This window comes from Protopterus annectens, chromosome 3.part0, assembly GCF_019279795.1.
Source record: "Protopterus annectens isolate FY-2018-M chromosome 3.part0, PAN1.0, whole genome shotgun sequence".
Taxonomy (NCBI): domain Eukaryota; kingdom Metazoa; phylum Chordata; order Ceratodontiformes; family Protopteridae; genus Protopterus; species Protopterus annectens.
This window is the reverse complement of record NC_056731.1, coordinates 1,587,588,382-1,587,610,715: the sequence shown is the minus strand read 5'-3', so window position 1 is coordinate 1,587,610,715 and position 22,334 is coordinate 1,587,588,382. Positions and strand designations below refer to the sequence as shown.

The 22,334-nt window shown below is 45.9% G+C and overlaps 1 protein-coding gene across 2 annotated transcripts in view; it reads right to left on the bottom strand.

Moving 5' to 3' along the window:
* The window catches only part of SDC2 (syndecan 2), a 612,727-nt gene that overhangs the window by 13,731 nt on the left and 576,662 nt on the right, over positions 1-22,334 (bottom strand). The window contains exon 3 of one of the 2 annotated variants that reach the window (XM_044065625.1): positions 5,568-5,704. In XM_044065625.1, the coding sequence (XP_043921560.1) occupies positions 5,568-5,704 (137 nt within the window). The remainder of the gene's footprint in view (positions 1-5,567; positions 5,705-22,334) is intronic. The other variant, XM_044065626.1, reaches the window with a different exon arrangement.

Sequence of the window (22,334 nt, the reverse complement as noted above, 5' to 3'; positions counted from 1 at the left end):
GTCAACTACAATCTCCAAAATCCCAAATTTAAACCTACTAGTACCTTTACAAACTAAATAGACACCCAAATGACTGGATTGTTGAAAAATTTAAGAGTGTCTAAGAAGTTGATTCTTTTATCTGATGAAGTCCAGCCACTGTGCTGGACAAAAAGCACTTAATAGAGTTTGTGGTGTTCTCACATCAGTTGCTTTTTTACCTTTACAAACTAGCTTATGCTTATAAAGGGCATTATTTGTACTGGCTTTATTATCATATAGACGATTGTAAATAAGCTTCCTAAGGCTACGTTCCATTTTCCCTATATGGAAATAACCACATGTGGTACACAAAGTTTTGATACATTTAAATAATCATGGACTCCAACAGTAAAATAGTTACTTGGCACCTACCTTTGCTTAAACTTCACTCCTCCAGAGTATTATTCTCCCGAGTATTATTCCTCATGTACTGTTCCCATAAACTCTATGTAATTTATTCCTTCCCTTTTCTGAAGATCCCAACCTTAGGTTCTTTTACTTCCTTTACAATGCTCTGCACTTCAATTACAGTTGGTATAGAGTTTGATTTCTACTTTGTTGTAATTGCTTTTTAGTAACCAATAGCATTAAATATATTAAGGCCTTACAATGTCAAGCAATTCAGTTACTATGCCCCAGCAAAATTAAAATTCCTCAGTTACAATTTGGCCCCACAACATTTCAATGTAGGGAATTTTTAAAAATTGGCCACCTTGTTACATTTCCAAAAACATATTTCACAATTACCTCTCTTTTTCATCATCACATCTCTAGCATTATGCAAATGCTTCCAAACAAAAAACCTCAAACTTCTGGACCTGTATATTTGGGAGCCATACAGATGTCCGCCCATTTTCCTTTGTAAATTGCCTCCCCATTCTACTTTCTCAACCTTTTCTAACCTCCTCTGATTACAGAGTCTTACAGTTATGGATTACTTTAGATGCCCAACTAATTGTCTTTTTAACAGCAGTTGGTCTTTCATTTAGAGTATAGGCAAAGAGAAAGGGATGGATTAATGCTATCAATCCTGGTAATGAAGGCAGTTTCTAATATGCCGTCCAAACTCCTTTTTGGGCTCACCTCACTATTACCTTTCCCTGTCTAGTTATTTGATCTCCAGTCTAATTTTCTCCAGAAAATTCCAGCTTGCTTTTGCCATTTTCCATACCCCTGTTTGCAGTCATCTCTGCTGGTAAAATCTCCATTTACAGAATTAGCTTAGTTTTTAGACTACTTTCTGCTACTTTATAAAAATTCCACAGTTGCTAATCTCCTAAAGGACATGCATCCAAAATCCTATTCTTTCCTTATTTCTCAAACTCCCTGTGATGACGTGAGGTAGTGTCAGCTGTGCTGGGGGAGTATGGCAGTGCATGTGTAACATGTCAGCAAGGCTAGCTGGAGTTTTTATCTCATTTGAATATCAAACCGATTTGTACAGATGCTTTTGTTAAAAATGTATTTGTAAAGTTGGTTGTGTTAAAAATGTATCAACAGTGGGTACTGCTATACAGAAAAGAAATGTACATGTATGACTGTATTGTTATAACTGATTAAATGTATATATTTAACAGAGGATACTGGAAGGGAAGGGGTTAAGCTCAGCTAAGAAAAATATCCTGAAATCAAATGACTTGGTTTGGCCATAAACATTTTCTCACTGGTCTGAATGCAGCCAGACACGCAATGTCTGTGAAAAGCTGGGGCTGGGATCCTACTCTTTTGTCCTTAATGGTGAAATAACTGCTACCCTGGGGTGCCAAAGAATGTCTTGTTAGCATCTCCAGAAAGAGTGGAAGTGTTGGAATTGTTTTAGTTTCCAAATGCTGCAATATGCCTTAGCTAATGTTATACATATGTACTGTGACACATCAGTGAAAAATCCTGTCTCAATTACTAGTGAGGGGGCTAGTGTGGGACCCGCAGAATCAGGTGACCTGAGGTGATGTACAGTAGTCAGCACTGAAATTTTACCTGAATACTAGTAGGAAATGTGATAGATGCTCTGTTTTCTGGGAGCTGACAAGACACACTCCTCCACCTTCATCTTGCCTTGCTTAGAAACTCCGGAACAGCAACTCTTCAGTCAGTTAGAAAATATAGTGAGATTATCTAAATATTGTTTTTGTTTCAGAGTCTTTCCATCTGTGTTTTTTTTTATATTTCCTGTGAACTAAAACTCTGGTGTTTATTGCAAACAGATATTCCATATTTTTAGGTTTTCCATTTTATTATTAAATATATCTATGCCTTTAACCATTGCTGGTCTTTTAGAAAATATTTAACCTCTGCATTTACTTAGTAGCACTGTGGCTGGTCTTTTAGAAAACATTTAACCTTAGATTAACTGCATTTATTTAGTGGCACTGTGGCTCCATGTTCCTGAAAGTCTTGCTGCTTAGTCAAACATTACCATTTGTATAAGTATTAATTTTACTGACAGTAACTGGCTACCCTGGCAATAGCCTTCAAGTAGCTGGCTTTGGGTGTTCTGGTGGCAGTGTATCTACCTTACTGTCTAGGTTGAGGCGGCAAAGCAGTTACGCTTTGCCGCCTTACCCAAGGTGTATGCGTGTGTGTGTGTGTGAGAGAAACATCTCAGTGTGTGCACCACCTACTTTAAACAGGGACACTGACAGCACGGATTTCACTGAGGGTGGTGGGGGAACTTGGCTTGAAACAGCTGGGTAAGGACTCAACTCCACAGCTGTGTCAATGGGGAGTCTTATTTGGGGGCTGGAGAGGAAACCCAGCCCCAGGACTGGTGTGTGCATTAACTGTGTGCTCTTAAGGGAAAATGTACTTGATGCAGACAGATGCATCTGAAAATACTGTGTGTAGTTTTTTTTTTCCCTCAGTGAACATCCCCCACCAGTGTCAGTGCTGAGGATTGAGGGTTCTTTATCACTGGCCCAGAGGAGGGAAGTCGCATACTGGTAAGCAGTGATGTGGACATTTAAATTGATCTTCTGTAGCCTGTAAGTAGTTGTCACCAACAGTGTGTGTACTTCTCAGCAGCCACAAGGTAAACATACAGAGTTTAATTTATCACAACAGTTTTATTTTTTTTTAGTTTAGTTTACTTTAATCAGGGGAAGCAGGCAAAGATGTCAGCAGAGGATTATGGCAAGGTGACAGTGAACCAGTTGGCTAGGGTGTGCAAATCCAAAGGAATGGTGTATACCAACCTAAGAAAAAATGATTTCAGCCTTTGTCACAGCTGCAGCACAGACCAGCAAACAGGAGGAGAAACAGTCTGGTGATGGGGATGTGCAAACCTCACAAACAGTTCACCATTTCCTCAGAGGATTTAAAAACCTGTCTGGAATTAGAATTGGCAGAGAGACTGCAGCATTTGAAGGTTAAAGAAAATGAGAAGCGGTGGCAACATGAGACAGACATGCCGATTCGACGGGAACATGGAGGTAATGGAGAAGGGAACAACCGAACCCCAGAAACAACAAAGGTCTTTCCTTCCACAGTATACAAAAAGTGATCATTTTGACAATTTTAATATATTTGGAATATGTAGACAATACGATGTTGCCCAAGGGCTCTGGGCATGGTTCCTGATCCCTTACTCCATGGTAAAGCTGCAACTGCTGTTTCTAAATTGTCTGATACGGACTGTTTAAATTATGACATGGTTAAACAATGCTTATTGAAATGTTACACGTTTACACTTGAAATTTACAGAAAAAAAGTTTTGTAAGCACAGGTGCAAGGCAGATGAAAGTGCATGTAATTATACTGCTGAGCCAAAGATTTATTTTCATAGGTGGGTGAGTGGGTGTCAGATCACCACTTTTGGAAGGCTGGCAGATCTTTTGGTGAGGGAACAAGCCCTTAGCACTTTGCCTGAGGACATGAGAATCTGGTTGGCAGACTGAGTGCAACTCTACAGATGAGCTGGGGAGAAAAGGGGATCACTACTTAGCAACCAGGGTACCACTACACAAGAGGGGGATACCCAGTGCTGCACTTGGATATAAAGGAAACCATGGTGGGCAGCTTAAACCATCCCAGCAGAGTCCACCAGTAACACGGAAAGCCGCTAGTTCAGGTACACAGCCAGGATCAAGGTTTAGATGTTTTAAATGTAACATGAGGAACCATGTAGCATACAAATATCCACTGAAGAAAGGTGGGGGAGCCAGCAGGTGGGAATAACAGTATGCCAGTGGTAGGTTGTCTGGAGACCACAGGGGTACCAAACTTATCACCAGAGTCTGAATCCTATCTTAGTGGATGGAAAACAGGCCACTGCTGAGAGAGAGCCTCAGACATAACCACCGTCAAGCCTGCAGTGTTTAAAGAGGAGCAGTACTTGCTTGGGCAGTCAACTCTCAGAGCTTTAGGAGGGACCCCATTCCAAATACCTTTGGTGAGGGTTCTCCTCGACTGGGAGGGTGGAAAAGTAATCAAGCAAGTAGATGTGTGAGGATATCCCAGCAGATGTCTTGATACTGAAGGATTCTGATAATGCAGTACCTTGTGTACATGCAGTTACAAGCAGTCAGGCTTGGAGACAGGCATGTGGGTCTAATAGCCTAGAGGAGACCGAGACAGACCTCACAAGTAAAGCTGGGACTGGTATGCGGCTATTTCAGGGAGGGAGATACCTTGCAGCAGTCAGCCTGAAGATGAGCCACAGCTGCTGATAGGTACTGATGTTCTCCTGAACAGGGTGACTGCAAGGGCAGAGGTGAGTGGTAGTACTCAAGTTGACAGTGAGGCACCGCTCTCAGAATATACCAGACTTCCTGTGGAAGGGGAGCTGAGAAGGGTTACAAAGGTAGAGTTTAGACAGGTTCAGCTCTTGGACCCTACATTCCGAGGCTTAAGGGAGGTAAATAATGAGGCACCCAATTCTCAAGGAAAAGAGGAGTCTGTATACTGGAACAAAGGCTTACTGCAGAGAAAGTGGACCACTGAGGGAGGGCTAGAGGATGAGGCAATACAGCAGCTGGTAGTGCCCAGAGCCTACCATCTGCCACTTCTAGCCATAACCCATGAAATTCCTTCTGCAGGTCACATGGACAAAGCATACTAAGAGATGTACTATGCAGAACTTTTATTGGCCTGGAAATGCAAGGGATGTAACAAGGTACTCCAGAACCTGTGAGCAGTGTCAAAAAGTAGGCAAGGCAGAAGACAAGGTTGAAGTTCCCTTGATGCCTTTGCCTGTGATTGAGAACTGCTTTCAAAGGGTAACTATTGATACTGGGGGGCCTATGAGTACCCCAAGTTCCACAGGGAAGAAATATATCCTAGTGGTGGTAGAAGTTATGCAAGAGTCAGAAACAGTAAGGAACATACAAAGCAATGAATGGCAATTACACAAACACTGCAGCTTATCCAGGAGGTAAAAAGGGGAAGACTAAGGGGGCAAGTAGTCCTCATATGCTATCATATTCTGTGCTTATATGAACTACATTTTAGCTTTGAGTACTTTCTTGTTACTGCTGTCCCAAGTGCCTTTGCAGAGTTTTTCCTTAACCAACCCATACTGCCCATACACACAAACTGAAACGTTCACAAACCTCTGTTATAGCAGGCATCTTGCGTGCTCTGTTTAATGCAGTAGTGATCTCAACTTCGGTCTCTTTGGGTACGTACGGAGGCAAATGAGGCATCTTTGCTGTTACTTCTACTTCTTTGTCTTCAGGTTCTGTGTTACCTACAAGAAATTATATTTTATCTGACCAAAACTAATATACATTTATATATAGATATATATAATAGCATTTCCAATGCAATTTCTGTGTTGCAAAATTAAGTTACTAGACTTTGACAAGAAAAAATAAAATACTACAACTGCACATAGCTTTAGCCCTTGTGGTTCTGGTCATAGCTCAATGTAGGTCAAAAATGGGTCAGACCGCTCATCCGGACAACAGATAAGCAGGCAATGTACAAGGTCTGTTGCAATGTGGTCTTGTAAATGCAAGAGTATGACAAGTAAGCTTTCCAGGTGGTCTATGTAACTAATACTATTACCATAATAGTTATTAAAAAAAAAAACCCTTTGATGAGTCCAAGACTGGGAAGTCAAATAACCCAAATTAGAATTCTGTACCATTTTGTAAGTGCTTCCACAATAAAGCAGACACTACTGGCAATGCACTCTATGCTGTTATTTCCTGAAACGGCTCATCCATTGAACCCACCAGTTACTTCTTACCAATCAACCCTACTAAGCATCTTTCTGCAAATCAAAGCATACAGAAAAAAAAAAAAGAATTTACAACAGTATTGTAGCCATATACCGCATGACAGTCAGGGAACTCCAATCTCAGTCAAAGCCAACTGGAAAGATTGATCCTCCTCCCTAAAGGAGAGTACGAGAGATGAAAATGAAGGAAAAACTTTTGATCCATCAAGGACAGGGTTCATCGTAGATCAGCCAGTGGAGTAAAAATACATATATTATAGGCAGCTCTATGGCCCATACAAGTCCCAACTACGCCACACCAAAGTTTGACTATTTGCATGGGCGTTTCTTGCAGGAGGCAGCCAAGGAGGGTGGGAGTAAGTAGACACTGCTGAGTCATCACCCATTCTAAAGGGAGGTGGGCAGGAAGCTCTGACTTGCCCTGTGGGAGTTCATTCACTGGAGCTCCAAACCAGCAGACCTCATGTTACCACTGTGCATTCAAACTCCAGTGAAGCGAAAGGTGGGGAAGTTAACCTACAAGAAAAATGACTAATCAGTTCTGCACCATCTGCCGGAGAAGCCAATCAAATGGAATAAGAAGCAACTCAGACAGCAGGAAGACACCAACCCCTGGACCAGTTCAGATCCCCTGGGCCACAACCCTAAATCAGATCCAGATAGAAGCAGCAAACTACCCTAGATCCTCCTACTCAAGTCACTGAGGAATTCAAGGTCTTAGACTAGAACTAAATGAGGCAACACACACTGCATCAAAGGATAACAAAAGGTACCCAAGGAGCGTCCCCACCTGAAGAAACATTTATCAAGCACAGCCCTGATCACATCCTTTCATCTGCACAGACCTGACCAAATCCTTCTATCTGCACAACCCTGACAAAGAACAGAGTGGTGCAGACAACCACATTCCTTCAGAAGAGAAAAGAAAAAGGACGATTACCTGCAAAGGGGTCCTCCTACAAAGGGATGGAGGACCAGTACCACCCATCATGCTTCCCCAAGCTCAAGGTATACTCTCACTCCCCCTTCCTACGAAATACTTGCAGGAACCCAGTAATTGCAGGCCATGTATGGAAACAGACCAGACCTTCATTAAGTAGCAATAGGGATAGGATGAATTCTGTGCGACTAATAGGAACACAAAGCCCTGTTACAACTGAGAGTAAAGGTGTCCTAAAAGTAAGGAAAATATGATACTTGCTGGATGGTTGACCTGAGTGGGCTACCCAAATGCACATCTCTGTCTACCCAAAAGACAAAAAGGGGGTGGTAATCTGTTAGAAGATGGAGCAATCCCAGTAGGGATCTCAGGTCTGACTGTCAATCTTACAACCTACTGGCTTAAAAGAGGCTAGACTGCCACAGCAGTACACTAATTTTCTGCTTTCCATTTCCACTGTGCCAATTCTTCACCCCAACTGCCATTTCCTTAACTCCTCTGCATTTTGACGTCCAGGAAATATCACCTTGCCAGGTAGTCTTCCTGACGTCATGGATGGCAAGGCCTTATTGGTACAAGCCTGTGGGACAATACTAGCAAGACGTGAAATGTTCTCAGGACTCCATGATACATATTTGAGTCTACCAAGCCCAGCAACTGAGTTGTGAGGATTCACATAGAAGAGGCAGATAGGTACTGGAAGTCAACATTTCATGGTAGCGGATCAGGATTCCAAACAAAGGGAGTGACATTCACACAACACTACATGTCTGACACACCCCTAATTTTTGCAGTTAACATGGCCCTTGGTCCATACTACAGGCTAGAGGTTGCAGATTCACAAATGAACTCTGCACCCTATCCTTGGGAGAGGAAAAATGTCTGACAGCTGCTTCATCCCATCTCCCCTGGATGACTCTTCTAATGCACTATGGTCCATTCCTGAACCTAGGATACTGGCAGCCCAGATGGATTCCTTGTCTTTGCACTAACAGGCCACAGGTATACAGCATTTATACTTTCAAAGGAAGTTGGTGAATGAAAGACTTCGGATTGAAATGTGAAGCTTATTCTTCATAAGCCTGGAAGTGGCTATGTTACTCAGGAGTCTTCTGAGATGTCTTAGCGCTGTGTTTCCCCAATCTTTTGTTAGCTGCCCCCTACAGGACATTCCGGTTGGACTTAAAAGCAGAACCGATTCAGACAGTGCTTTATAGATCAGACACAGGTCACCTCTTAGCAACCTGCAAATAAAATTCCTGAAGACCTTTCAAACCATTCACATTTTTCAATCTTTTTTTTTTGTTAAGCCAGAATAGTAACTAAAACGATATAACAATGAGCCTATAAACACATTACAAAAACTGCGAAAAATAACCAGCGTCCCTTATAACTGAAGAAATGTTAGGAGTAGGAACGTATTTTACAACAAGGTACAAGACGCATGAAATTGTTTTGAAGGGGTGGTTATTTTAACACATGCCCTGTGACCTAAGGTAACATGCGGTAATAGAGTTATAGCCGCGGTATTTGTAAATAAAAGAGGTACTGTTAGTTGTGTATTCTCCATTTTATGCATTGCCTGTATTTTATGCATAATTGGTAAATAGTTTTTTTGTAACTGTAATTCATATTGTTTCTTTTGCGCGCATAAAAAGTGTTCTAGGAATGATACAACTTTTTTTCTGTAGTCAAGTAGTTATCCAGTTGGGTAGTACACGTAGTTCTATGATTAAAATAACGCTATGATTATAGTTGCTTATCTTGCACCCTAGCGATTTGTTCTCGACCTCTTGTTGAGGACTATGTTAGTCTATCTACTTCTGAAATGTAAGAACGTATGATCCATTTGATTATGGGTATAACTGAGACTACGTTGAAAAGATGATACTTTGTATATTGTTTTTATTTACATCTTGATTACCGGGTAGACAGTACTTCTATGCGCACAAAAAAGAAATATGTTACTATTACGAACAAATCAAAAACACGTGTACGCGTTCCTAAAGACAGCTATGACACAAAAATTGGAAGTTATACTGCTTATTAGAACTAAATAAAGCAAAAACAGAAGATATTCAGCTACAACTGTAGTGATTTTATAAAAAAAAGTTGACTTACCAATTTAGCTGATCACTGAAAAAACGCGGGTAAAAGCACAGCTTCTCGCAACAGGTTCCTTTGGCAAAATAATGCGTACTGGAAACACCGACAAGAAAAGAACTTCGCTACCTCCTGCAGCTCTATTTTAGCACTCCAAGGCTGGGGGAAGGACAAGGTAGCTGTGACATCACAGAATGGGTGGGTTTCTTTGTTTGACCGAGGCCGGCTGCGGTGATGTCACTTCGGGGGAGGGAATTCTTAAAAAAAAAAACCTCCACTGCCCTGGCCGTGATGATGTCAGTAATTGGGGGACTCCAACATGCTAAACTGAAACGCGAGAGAATGTATTTGGAAGGTAAACAATCCCTGTACGCTAAGGTAGGCTGGTTTCAGCAAAGTGAGGGGAATTGAAATGTTTTAAACAATGCTTTGTTGTTTATTTATGCTGGAACGTGTAAATAGGGAGGAAAGAGGCAGGGAAGTTGAGGAATTCTGTTTAGAAACCCGTTGTACTCCTTTAAGTACCTTAGGCGGCCTATTCAGAGGCTACAGAAAGTGGTGCATTCAATAAAGGGCTGGAACACAAAGACATTGATTTCGCCATAGTAATTATGCAAACCCATTGGAATTACGATGGACTACAGAAGATTTTTCCAAACTTTGGTAGACGCACACTGGTTAAAAGTAAAATTTTCAAGGACTGCAACTGATGGCAGTTTAATGGAATCTTTCATAAATCATTTATTCATCAAACTGGTTTATTAGCTGGATGCAGATAAGAGCACTAAATACTTACTTCCTTCCATGGCAAGAAGAGTTAGAGCAATGAAACATTACAGTTTTCTTTGCAATTGTTTGCTGCACATACAACCTTCTGAAAAGCCTTGAAAAAAATTACTTCAGCTTAAAACTTCTGATGTTGCTGAAATAGCTTCTGACTTGTTGCCTTCGTAACCAAAACAAAGCCAGAAAAGCAATAGAAGTGTCTAGCCTTGTAGTCTCACTGCATGCTGGAAAACATGTTTTTGACTCATTTAATTAACAAAATTACATAATTTCTCCCCAACTCCTGTTAGAAACCCAGTGCTAAGGTAAGCTCCAACCAGTGCAGAAGTGTTGCACCATGCCACATCAGCTATCAGAATCTTCTTAAGAGCAGCATATTAATTGCAAGTGAAACCCCTCCCTTGTGAAGGCTTTGCTTGATTCCTGCACAGGTTCACTACTCATTCACAAAGATGAATTCAAGTCCAGTACAATCTTTTAACAGTATTGGCATAATTACTATAACACAAAAAGGGCACTTCTACGCATGAACAGAGGCTTTCCAAACTCACAGCAGCAGCACTGCAAGACAAAGTATTTGTGAATATGTTAAACAAGTAAGATTGTTAGCTTACCTTTCCTGGTGAGTGGACTGCATTTTACTTATCCTTTGTTGACCAGGTTAGTCCCAATAGGTTAAGTAGCCACTTTTCAGGGGAGACCTGAGGTGGTATTTGTACTACTACAGGAAATTTGGCCAAGGCATTAAGGAACTTCCCCCTATGACCAGTTACTACTGGTACTGAGAGAAGTGCTAGCTGCGAGTATGTGTGTGCATCCTGTTCCTAGCACAGTGGTCACTGGGAGGAAATTGTGCATGACAGAGGATTGTGCTAAGGGAGGGGAGGTAAAAGCCAACTCAAGAAAAGGTTATGTACTCACCATAACGTTCCATCTATGTTGTCAATCTTCATTCATTCTTGATAAATGGGACTCTGTTCCAATCCTCGGAACTGGCCCAGCAGTTATACAACTTGAACCAGCCAAAAACCTCTCGAGTAAAGACTCTACCCATAATGCCCCTCTCATTACCTCAGATAGAGTTTGCTGACCATAGCAAGAGTGTACACAGAAACTGTAAGCAGAAGCGATGTCTAAGGTAAAATCCCTATGGAAACCCAGGGCAAGGGTTCGATCTCCCAGGAAATCTACAGGAGAGGGAAGGTGGATGGGATGTCAAGAATGAACGAAGATCGGCAACACAGATGGAACACTAAGGGGAGTACGTAACTTTAACTGATGTTGTTAATCTTCATTCATTCTTGATGAATGGGACAGTGTCCCCAGCTACTTTAGTTCCTGGGTGGCCTTATGGAAGGATTTTCCTGTGAACCATAGAGTCAAAGGATGCTCTTCCTCTGGAGACCATATACAATTTGCAATAAGTGATAAATGTATGAGGCATAGCCCAAGTTGGAACTGTGTATATTTCATCCATGAAAGCTTTTGAATGAAAAACAGCTGATGTGGCAATTGATCTGGTTGAATGCACTCTTACTGGTAACTTTCAGTTATGTTTAGAAATGAAAGTTACACAATCTCTCAGCCATCCAGAGGTCACTTTTGACTCAGCTTTTACACCTTTGGGCCAGAAAAGGAAATAAACAATTGATCTGATTTCCTGGACTCTAGTCCTGTTGAGGTAAAAACATACTTGCATATGCAAGTCCAGTAAATGCAAGCAATATTCACCTTTGCTGGAAAACTTGGGGAAGAAATCTGGTAACTCAATACTTTGATTAATATTGGATTCAGTGACCACCTTTGGAAGAAAGGAAATAAGAAGTTATGTACTCACCAGAACATTCCATCTGAGTAGGTAAACTTAATTTGTCAGCAACCTATGGGTTATCGGATCTGAGCTGGCAGTTTCCAACAGCTAAGATCCGAGCACCAAGCTCCTCCGAGCACCAAGCTCTTCCCCCTTACCCATAACTCCCTGCCATCCCTTCCTGACCTCAGATCGAGTTTGCCCAAAAGCAAGACCTGCAATCACAACCTGCCTAGTGTAAACTGGATACAATCCACCATGAAGCAGGAATATCTATGAACATCCGAAGAGGACAGGGGGACGGAGGGCAGGACGGTTGCTGACAAATGAAGTTTACCTACTCGGATGGAACATTATGGCGAGTACATAACTTCTTAATCTGAAGTAGTTAACTTCATTTGTGCATCAACCTATGGGACAGAGTCCCCAGCTACCTGAATCTTGGGAGGCCCTTATGGAAGGATGTTCCGGAGCACTGCGGAGCCAAAGGATGCTCTCCCTCTGGAAACCAGATCCAACTTATAGTGGTTTATAAATGTATGAGAAGCCCACGTGGCAGCAGAGCAAATGTCACCCAACGAAACTCTAGCTCGAAAAGCAGCAGAGGTAGAAACAGACACAGTAGAATGGGCATGGACTCCATGAGGAGCAGGCCGGCCAGAACTCTCATAAGCCAGGAGAATATACTGGGAAATCCACCTGGACAGTGACACTTTAGAAACAGATTTCCCCAAACTGGATTTAGCAAAGGACACAAACAGCTGGTCTGATTGCCTATGACTGGCTGTCCTGTGCAAATAGAATCTTAACTGTCTGTGTACATCCAAAGAGTGTAACTTGTATTCGCCTTTATTTTGGTAATTGGGAAAGGAAGACTGGCAAATTAATAGATGTTAGATTTGGAAGCAATTTTGGGCAGAAAAGAGGGATTGGTCCTGAGGAATTTGTGGAAAGTCAAGTACGGTGGCTTGGCACAAAGGGCTTGAAGTTCCGAAACCCATTTCGCCGAAGTAATAGCAACCAGAAAAGCCGTTTTCCAGGATAAGAATTTGAGATCTACCAAAGCAGCCGGATCAAAGGGAGAAGCTGTTAAAGCCTGGAGTACCAGCGATAAGTCCCAAGGAGGAATTACATCCTTCACCGGAGGTCTTAGTAAGAAGGTTCCTTTTAAGAAGGCCCTACACAATCTGGAGGAGGTCAAAGGGCCAAGATCACATCCAACATGGTAATGAGCGACTGCCGCCAATTGGACGTTGACTGTGGAAGAGCTAGCACCCTGATCAAATAATCCTGACAGAAAATCCAGCACAGCTGGTAACGGAGCTGTAAAAGGATCTAGTTTCTGATGTTCTGCCCAAATAGAAAAGCGTTTCCATTTGCTACGATAAACTTTCCTAGTAGATGGCTTGTGAGCAGCTACTAGGATCGCTTTGACTGGGGAAGAGATACCGGGAGTCCTAGCTAACAGTGGAACTGGATCAACCAAGCCGCGAACTTGAGGTTGTCCAAGTTCGGGGCCGGCAGGCCCAAAAGGTGAGATATCAGATCCAGGACAGGATCTAGAATCCTGGGAGGATTCACTAGATGAGACCATAGATATGGGAACCATGCCTGACGAGGCCAGAATGGGGCAATGAGGATTATTGTGCTCCCCAACCGTCTGGCTTTCTGCAGAAACTTCAGCATCAGGGGAAGAGGCGGGTAAGCATAAAGTAGACCGTGTGGCCAAGCACGCACCAGAGAGTCTCTTGGTGATTCCCCGGGTGGGGGAATTAGAGCGAAGTAGGTGTTGCACTTCCATGTTTGAAGGAGAGGCGAAAAGATCGCAACAAGGTTGACCCCATATGGAGAAGATCTGCTTCGCTACTTTGGGATTCAGAGACCACTCGTACGGAGATAGGATGGTGCGACTCAATTTGTCCGCTAGGATGTTGGACCGGCCCTGAATGTGCGTCGCTATGAGAAAGCGGTTGGTGGAAATCGCCCATTCCCAAACTGTCATGGCCACTTGACAAAGTGGATAGGACCTGGTTCCCCCTTGTTTGTTGATATACCAAATGACTGACATTGTCCGTTTGGATCGCAATAGTCCCTACGGGAAGAAGGCTCTGAAGTGCTTGCAACGCTAACAGCACCACCCTCATCTCTAGGACATTGATATGCAGTGAGGTCTCAGTCTGGTTCCACGTGCCTTGGATGGTCCTGCCCAAACAATGCCCCCCCCCACCTGAGGCGAGAGGCGTCCGTGGTCACCGTGGCTAGGGGAGGGGACAGAGAAGGGGCGCCCCTTTTGGAGGTCCGGAGACTGAAGCCACCATAAGAGGGCTCTCCTGCAAACCCTGCTGAGAGGGACAGGATGGCTCAGGGGATAACACAGGAAGGACCATTGGACTTGGAGGGTCCATTGCAGAATCCTCATATTTAGGCGCGCCATGGGAAGGAGATTGATGGTAGCTGCCATTGAGCCTAGGGCCCTCAGGACCAATTCTGCCGGAGGGGCTGGGCAATGAAGAATGGCCTGCACATGGAGTCTTAGAGATCGCATCCGGTCCGGAGTTAGGAAGGCTAAGAGCTGGTTTGTGTCCAACCTGGCTCCAATAAAATCTATGATCTGAGTCGGGAGCAGGGAGGATTTTCCAGCATGGATCGTGATCCCCAGCCGGGGAGCAAGTCAAAGAATAATTTCTGGCTGTGCAGAGTAGATGCCCTGTGGGGCCGGTCAGGAGCCAGTCGTCCAGGTATGGAAAGATCTGAATTCCCTGGAGTCTCAGGTGGGCCGCTACCACCGTTAACACTTTGAACACCCGGGGGGCCGTGGTGAGACCAAAGGGAAGGACCCTGAATTGGTAATGGCTGGCTCCTAGCCTGAAGCGGAGAAACCTCCTGGATCGTCTGTCCATCAAGATGTGGTAGTACGCATCCTTGAGGTCTATGGAGCACATCCAGTCGTTCTCCAGCAAGAGGGGGAGAATGGATTGAAGAGTGACCATCCGGAACTTTTCTTTGGCTATTGCCAGGTTCACGAGGGATAGGTCGAGGATTGGTCTCAAGTCCCCAGTCTTTTTTGGCACCAAGAAGAACCTGGAGTAAAAGCCTGATCCATACTGGTCTGGGGGGACGTGCTGGATCGCTCCTTTTTCTAGCAGCTGACGAATTTCTGCGGCCTCCCTCTGATCGGGTGGGACATCGGGGAGGTATCTGGGTCTGAGAGGAGGATGGAGAAACTGAATCTCGTAGCCTCTGGATATAATTCGAAGTACCCAGCAGTCTGTCGTGATGGACTCCCAAGCTGCTAGGTGCTTCGAGAAACGCCCCCCCCCCCAGACTGCCTCCAGAGTGGAGCAGTCGGGTAACCCCTCAGGGTTGCTGCGTGGGCCGATCAAAGAAAGGTTCTCTGGACCCAAAGTTCTTCAGGCCCCCTCTGCCTCTAGGGCGGCGTCCACCCTGTCCTCCTCTGCCTCTGAAGGACGGGTTTTCTGGAGTGAAACGGGATTGTTGAGACTTTCGGAACCACATCTTCTTCTGTCCCTTTTGGTTCTTTGAGAAGGACCTCTGGGGAGCAGAGAAGCTGACTCTGACAGCAGACGTCTTCCCGTCCTTCTCGCTCTGGACCAAGGTGTCGCAAAAGGTCTTGCCAAAGAGGGCAGAACCATCAAACGGGGCATTAGCGAATGATGCCTTGAAGGGTTCCGGGAAATCACAGTGGCGGAGCCACGCCTGTCGCCTTAGGACGACGCCCGCTCTGTTAGCTCTAGCGGCTCCTTCCGTAGCATGGGACAGTAGCCGCATAGAGGTATTGGAAATAGACCTGAGAGTGGCCATTCGGGAAGAGTACACCTGTTTGTCCTCAGCCGACATGGACTCTGGGGGCGACCCAGTGTATTCTTTAATAAGATCCCGCTGGAGCCGTATGACGTGTGCTATGTAGTTCAGCGACCTTATGGAGAAGGTGGCTGAAGCAAACATCCGCTCCCCCAAACGGTCCATCGCCTGAGACTCCTTGTCCGGGGGATGGACAGAGGGACTCTCCTGGGCCAGTTCCCTTTTGGTGGCTGCCGCCACCAACATGGCATCTATGGGGGTTCCCTTACTCCAATGTGACCTGTCCGAGGGGGGGCTAAGAATTCTGTCTGGCCTCTTAGGGACAGGCTCCACAGTGTCCGGCTCCTTCCATGCCCTGGTAGTGATCAGATCTACCAGGGGATCGGCTGGAGGGGACACCCAAGAGGTAGACGGGCCTGCTTCAAAAGCCTCCAGGAACACAGACTCGTCAGAGGTAGGCTTTGGGGCGAACCACCCCCCTCTGATCCTGAGCATCTCCATGATGTCTCCAAATGAGACGTCTTTGGGGGGTGATCTTGGGGAACCTTCCCCTTCCTCCAAGTCCGTGTCCTCTGTCAAAGACTCAGGGGAGTCCAAGTGCCTCCTTTTGCACTTGCGGTTTGTGAGGAACTTCCTCGGGGGGGGGGCTTGTCCGAGGAGGCCTTGCCAACCACATCCTGTTCCAACAAGGGAACAATCTGGGACGTCTGAGCAGGCTGTCCCTGGGGCCGGGTGATGGAAGTCGGACACGTTTGCGAGAGAGTGCAGGGTGGAGCGGTAGCTGGAATCCCTCGACAGAACCCTCTCCACCACGTCGAATGCCACAGGAGAGCCGCTCTCCCTAGGATCAGAGAGCAGACCCTCCCTCGGATCAGACGAGCAGATCAGGGCCGGAGCCGATGCGATCGGATCAGAAGGGCCAGTACGCTCTGACCTAGCCGGAGCCGAAGGCATACTGACCGCCTCAGATCTGAAGCTCAACTCTAGACTCAGAGAGCCTGGATCCGAAGAAAAGGGACCAGACAGGCTCGAGGGTGCTGTCGGCGCCGAAGTACCAGACTCCATAGGCGCAGACATTCCCCCGGCTCAGACGCTACTCGGCTCCGTAGACCCCGAAACCGGAAAGTGGGTCGAGGAAGGAGCAATCTGGGTGAAAAAAAGGGTCGAGCTCCCCCACGGAGGGGGTGGAGGCAGGAGCACTCCCATCTGCAGCTGTGCCTGGAGGAACCTTCTCATCATCCGGTCCAAGTCTGCATCTGTTAGGCTTCTCGTGGACCTAGAAGAGGCCACCGAGGCGGGGGTGCTGCCTTGATGACCTCGAGGGAGACCGGGCCTCATCCTCCTCCGGCCCCCGGCAAAAAGCTGGGAGAACGGAGCCGGGAAGGAGAAGGCCTGGACGTCCCGGGGGGAGAAGCTCATGTGGCTGGCGGGGCTGAAGCAGAGGCTTCGGCCCGCCGCTTGTGGTGTTTTTCTCGGCACTTCTCCCTCCTGGCTTCCCTATCCTCCTGGCACAAGGTGGGAGGTTGAGTCCCAGCCAGGGGAAGGGAAGTATCCGTAGGCATGGCAGGAGCCACAGAGGGACCGGAGGATGGAGCCGAGTCCGGGGGCAGAAGTCCTGCCAGAATCAGCTTCGACCTCCAGTCCCTGATAGCCCTGGGGTTGAACGCTGCACAAATAGAGCAGCCAGAAGACAGGTGTTCAACCCCAAGGCATATAACGCACAGAGTGTGGCCATCAGCCAGGGAAAGCTTATGGCCACACTCGGTACACTTGGAAAAAAAAAAAGTTTTGGCGGCCTCAGACATAATAACCTAAAAATGCACACACTAGGCCCCAAAAACCACACACACACACACCCTAACACTCTCACGAGAAACGGGGGAGAAAAGGCTAACAATTACTCTAAAACTAATGGAAAGGTAACGCACACACAAAACTCACTCAAAAACTTTAACTATAATCGAAAAAGAAAAGATTTTTCTCACAGAACAACTCTTGAAGACCTGGAAGCTCAAGATCAAGCTGCTGGTGTAACTGCGGCAAACTAGATGTGAGGTCAGGAAGGGATGGCAGGGAGTTATGGGTAAGGGGGAGGAGCTTGGAGCTCAGATCTTAGCTGTTGGAAACTGCCGGCTCAGATCTGATATGGATCCGATAACCCATAGGTTGATGCACAAATGAAGTTAACTACTTCAGATGGTCAGTTTTCAATGACACCTTATTTTTATGAAAAAAGATATATGGGGATTTCAAACAATGTCTGGATTTCAGAGACTCTTATGGCTAAAGTGATGGCTACTAGAAAAAGTTTTCCAGGAAAGGAATTTGCGATGGCAAGTAGCTGCTGGTTCACAGGGAGTTAGTACTAAAGATTGCAAAACCAGGGTTAGATAACAGAGCTAAGGGATCTTTGAATGGAGACTTAAGGCATAAGACACCTTCGGGAAAGACCTTGCACAAAGGCGATGGGAAATTAAAGAATGGTCGTTTTATGCATTGTGAAAATTAGAAATGGCTGCTAACTAAACTGAAATGGTGGAAGCAGAAGATCCTTGGTCAAAAAGGGCAGCTAAAAATCCCAAAACATTTTCAGCAGGTGCCATAAAGGGGTCCAAATTGTTTTCAAAGGCCCAAATTGAAAACCTCTTCCTTTACTGGAATAGAGTCTCCTGGTGGAAGGTCTATGGGAAGCCAGAAGAATTTTTTTGTATGGGGGAATCTTGCCTGGCAACTAATGGAATTGGAGGAGCCAAGCTGTGAGCTTGAGTGTGTGTAGATCGGGATGCACCAATCCCTGCTGGTGAGACAGCAGGTCTGGAGCTGGGTCTAGAATCCATGGTGAATCAAATGAGGCCATAGAAAGGGGAACCAAACTTGCCTGGGCCAAAAAGGAGCAATGAGAATCACTTGGCTTTGCAACCTTTGAGCTTTCCTTAGGAATAGAGGAAAGGGGGTAAAAGGCATAAAGAAGACCCAAGGGCCAATAGAGAAGGAGAGCATCTTGCGGGGACTCTCACTGAGGGGGAATTGGGGAAAAGTAGCTGCTGTACTTGTTCATTGGGGAGGCAGAGAAACTTCAGCAAGGCTGGCCTCAGCAAAGAAAGATTTCCTTTGCCACTCTGGAATTGAAAGACCACTCCTGAGGCAGTAGAATGTGTCTGCTCAACTTGTCTGCTATCACACTGGAGCTCCCCGGATATGCGTTGCCACAAGAAAGCAGTTGGAAGATACCACTCATTGCCATGCTCAGAGCTTCCTGGCAGAAGGGTAGGATTTGGTTTCACCCTGTTTGTTGACGTACCATACCACTGACATGTTGTCTGATTGGGAGGAAGACCAGAGTAAAAGGCTTGCAATGCTAGGAGCACTGCTCTCATTTCCAAGACACTGATGTGCAAGTTGGCCTCTTGTGGAAACCAGGTGCCTTGGACTGTTCTTCCCAGTTAATGCCCCCCCCCCCAACCTGGGAGGCATCCATGGTCACGGTGACCTTGGGTTGAGGGCGAACAAGGGGACAGCCCATTAGGATTTCTTCTGACTGCATCCACAAGGATGGATCCTTTTTGCAACGGCCTGTTACCAAGATCAGATGAGTCATCAGAGACCGAATGGACCATCGAGAAGCCATAGAAGTATCTTCATGTGAAATCTTGCCAAGGGAACCAAGGTGATGACCACCATCATAGATCTTAGTGCTTAAAGGACAAGTAGAGCGGGCACTTTGTTCTTTACTAAAATGAGCTGAACTTGAGACCTTACCTTTTAGAGCTTGTGAAAGGGTAGAGAAGCTATACACAAAAGTGCTGAGGTGGACTCCTACAAATTCTAGGTCCTGAGTGGGAGACAGCTGTGACTTTTCTTGGCTGACTGTTATGCCCAGGGCACTGAACAAGTGTATGATGAAGTCTGTGGCTTGAAGCAGTAGATGCCTGGTAGGGGCGGCAAGGAGCCAGTTGTCCAGATAAGAAAACACCCAGAATCAGTGTAATCTCACGTGAGCCATGATTGCTACCATGCATTTGAACACTCTGGGGGCTGTAGTGAGGCCAAAGGGCAGTGCTCTGAACTGATACTAGCCCCCTAGGCGAAAGAGATGCTTTGAGCATTTGCCTATCTTTATGTGGTAATATGAGTCTTGAAGGTCCACAGGGCACATCCAAACATTTTTCCCTATAAAGGGAGAATAGACTGAACCGTGACAATCTGGAATTTTGTCTGCTGAACAAGCTTGTTAAGAAGGCTGAGGTCCAATATCGGCCTCCAGTCCCTCGTCTTTTTTGACACTAAAAGAACCTGGAGTAAAATCCAGATCCTATCTGGTCTGATGGGACTTCTTGAAGGACTATTTTTTTCTAGCCATTTTTGAATCTCTATGGCTACTAGATCCCCCTGATTGGGTGGAACATCTGGGATTTTTCTCAGTGATCTCGTGAAAAGGGTGAAAGGGATATGATGGCCTCTGGTAATGATTCTCTGCACCCAAGTATTGGAGGTTATTTGTTGCCAGGCTGTCGAGTGCAGTGAGCCTTCCCCTGACTGCTTCCAGAGCTAACGAATTGGTAAGGTTGTCCAGAGGAGTCATCTCTGGAATCATGGTTTCTCAGGCCATCCCTGCCTCGTGGTTGGAGCTTTCCATCTGAGCTCCCTCCCTTTGCCCTGAAGGGATCCGCTGCCACGAGTCTCCTGGAAAGGCCACTGGGATTTCTTGAACCACATCTTTCCAGTCCTCTGATTCTTGGAGTAAGATCACGGAGGAGTAGAAAAAAACTGTGCCCACAGCAGACAGGGTCTTTCCATCCTTTTCACACCTGGCTCATGTATCCTTCACCTTGGGACTGAACAAAGGCCATCTGTCAAAAGGAGTATTGATGAAGGAAGACTTGAAGGGCTCCACGAATTCACACAAATTCACACAAGCGCATCCAGGAGTGGTGCCTTATGGAAATTCCAGAACCCATTGCTCTGGTCATGCCTTTGGCTGTGGACGCAATAAGCTGCGTGGATGAGTTTGAAAGACTTAAGGGTGGCTAGCTGAGAGGAGACTATCTTGCACCTCATTAATCACAGTGTCAGTGAGAGTATCCAATAACTCCTTAATCTGCTCTCTCTGGAGTCTAGTAAAATGTGCCATAAAGTTCAAGAACCTGAGTGTGAAGGTCAAAGTGTAGACCTGCTTTCCAAATCTGTCCATCGTCCTACACTCCCTGTTAGGAGGATGTATAGTAGGACTCTCAGAGTTCTTTCTTGGTGGCAGCTGTCACCACCATGGCATCTACTGCCAAACCCTTGGCCCAATACTGGTGGCCCTCTAGCAGAGAAAGAATTAGGTCTGGTCTCCAGGGAATAGGGTCTATGGAGTCAGGGGCCTTCCAAGCCTGTGCTGTGTGATCAGATGGTCAGTGGGTGGGGTCACCCATTAAGTCGATGGTCGAACACCGAATGCTTGCACTGAGGTTGGGTCTTGGGGCTTCCAGTTACCCATCTTCTTGAAAATCTCTAGGAGAATACATCTTCAGGTGGTGACCGTTAGAACCTTCCCCTTCATCAAAATCAGTGTCCTGTGTGACAGATTCTTTTGGGGAATCTAGGTGCTTCCTTTTGCACATCTTCTTCTAGGGGGGTTCCTCAGTGGGAATCTCTGAGGAAGACTCAGAGGAGGGACCCTGCACAAAGGTAACCTGAAGCTTCGGTGCTTGCTGTCCTGTCGTGGAGATTGGTGTCAGCTCTGGACCAGAAGATATGGTAATGTAACACTCTGACGTAGGAGGGACTAGCTGAGAGACTGCAGAGGCTAAAGCTCTCAGTAACCTGGAAGGCAGGACCCCCCCAAAGAGGAGTTGGAGCCCAGAACAGCGAAAGACCATCTTGGAACAGAGATCAAACCCCGCTCCGATTCTTCACCCTCTGAAGCAGAAGCCAGGGAAGGACCCACAACCACAAAGTCCTGAGAGCCAATACCAACTCCAAATATAAAAAAGGAGCCGATCAAAGACCCTCAGAACCAGCAGTGGAGTCTTGGCCCTGACAATATGTCGTTTCAAAGAAAGGAGCAGAAGTCAGGGCAATATCCGGTGCAGAGGTAGGGATGCCCAACGGTACTGGAACAGATGGTACCGGGAGAATCAAAGTGGTGGGCTCCTAAACTCTGGAAGTCAGAGGAGGAGATAGTGTGGGAGCCCTTGGAGAAATCAGCCTAACTCCAGGAGGGGTAGGAATACCTCTGGCTGCCGGCAGCCTATTCACCAATCTCATGAAGCCTACCCCGGAGAGACTCCTGGAGGATGGAATGGACAATCCTGAAGGAGACTACAGTCAGTCCAGAAAGGGAGTCGGCAGCTGGCCCACAAAAGGGTCTATGGAAGATGAATACCCTGTTCTGGGAAGATTCTGATATAGTTTCTGCACCGAGGTGGGGGGGGGGGGGTAAAGCCTACTGAGGGACTGCTGGAGAAGCTGGCACAGAGCTGGAAACCAAAGATACCGGTGCTGGTGCCGAAGGTACAGTATAAGCAGTAGTCAGTGCAAGAATTCTTGAATTTGTAGTTTCAGTACCAAGGAGGTAGTTAAAACTGGAGCATTATGTTTTCAGGCCACTGGTGCTCTGGGAGACACCGGTACAAGAGTGTCTTCTTCTTGGAAAGGTTTGATTACGGAGGGAAAAAACCAAAAACTGG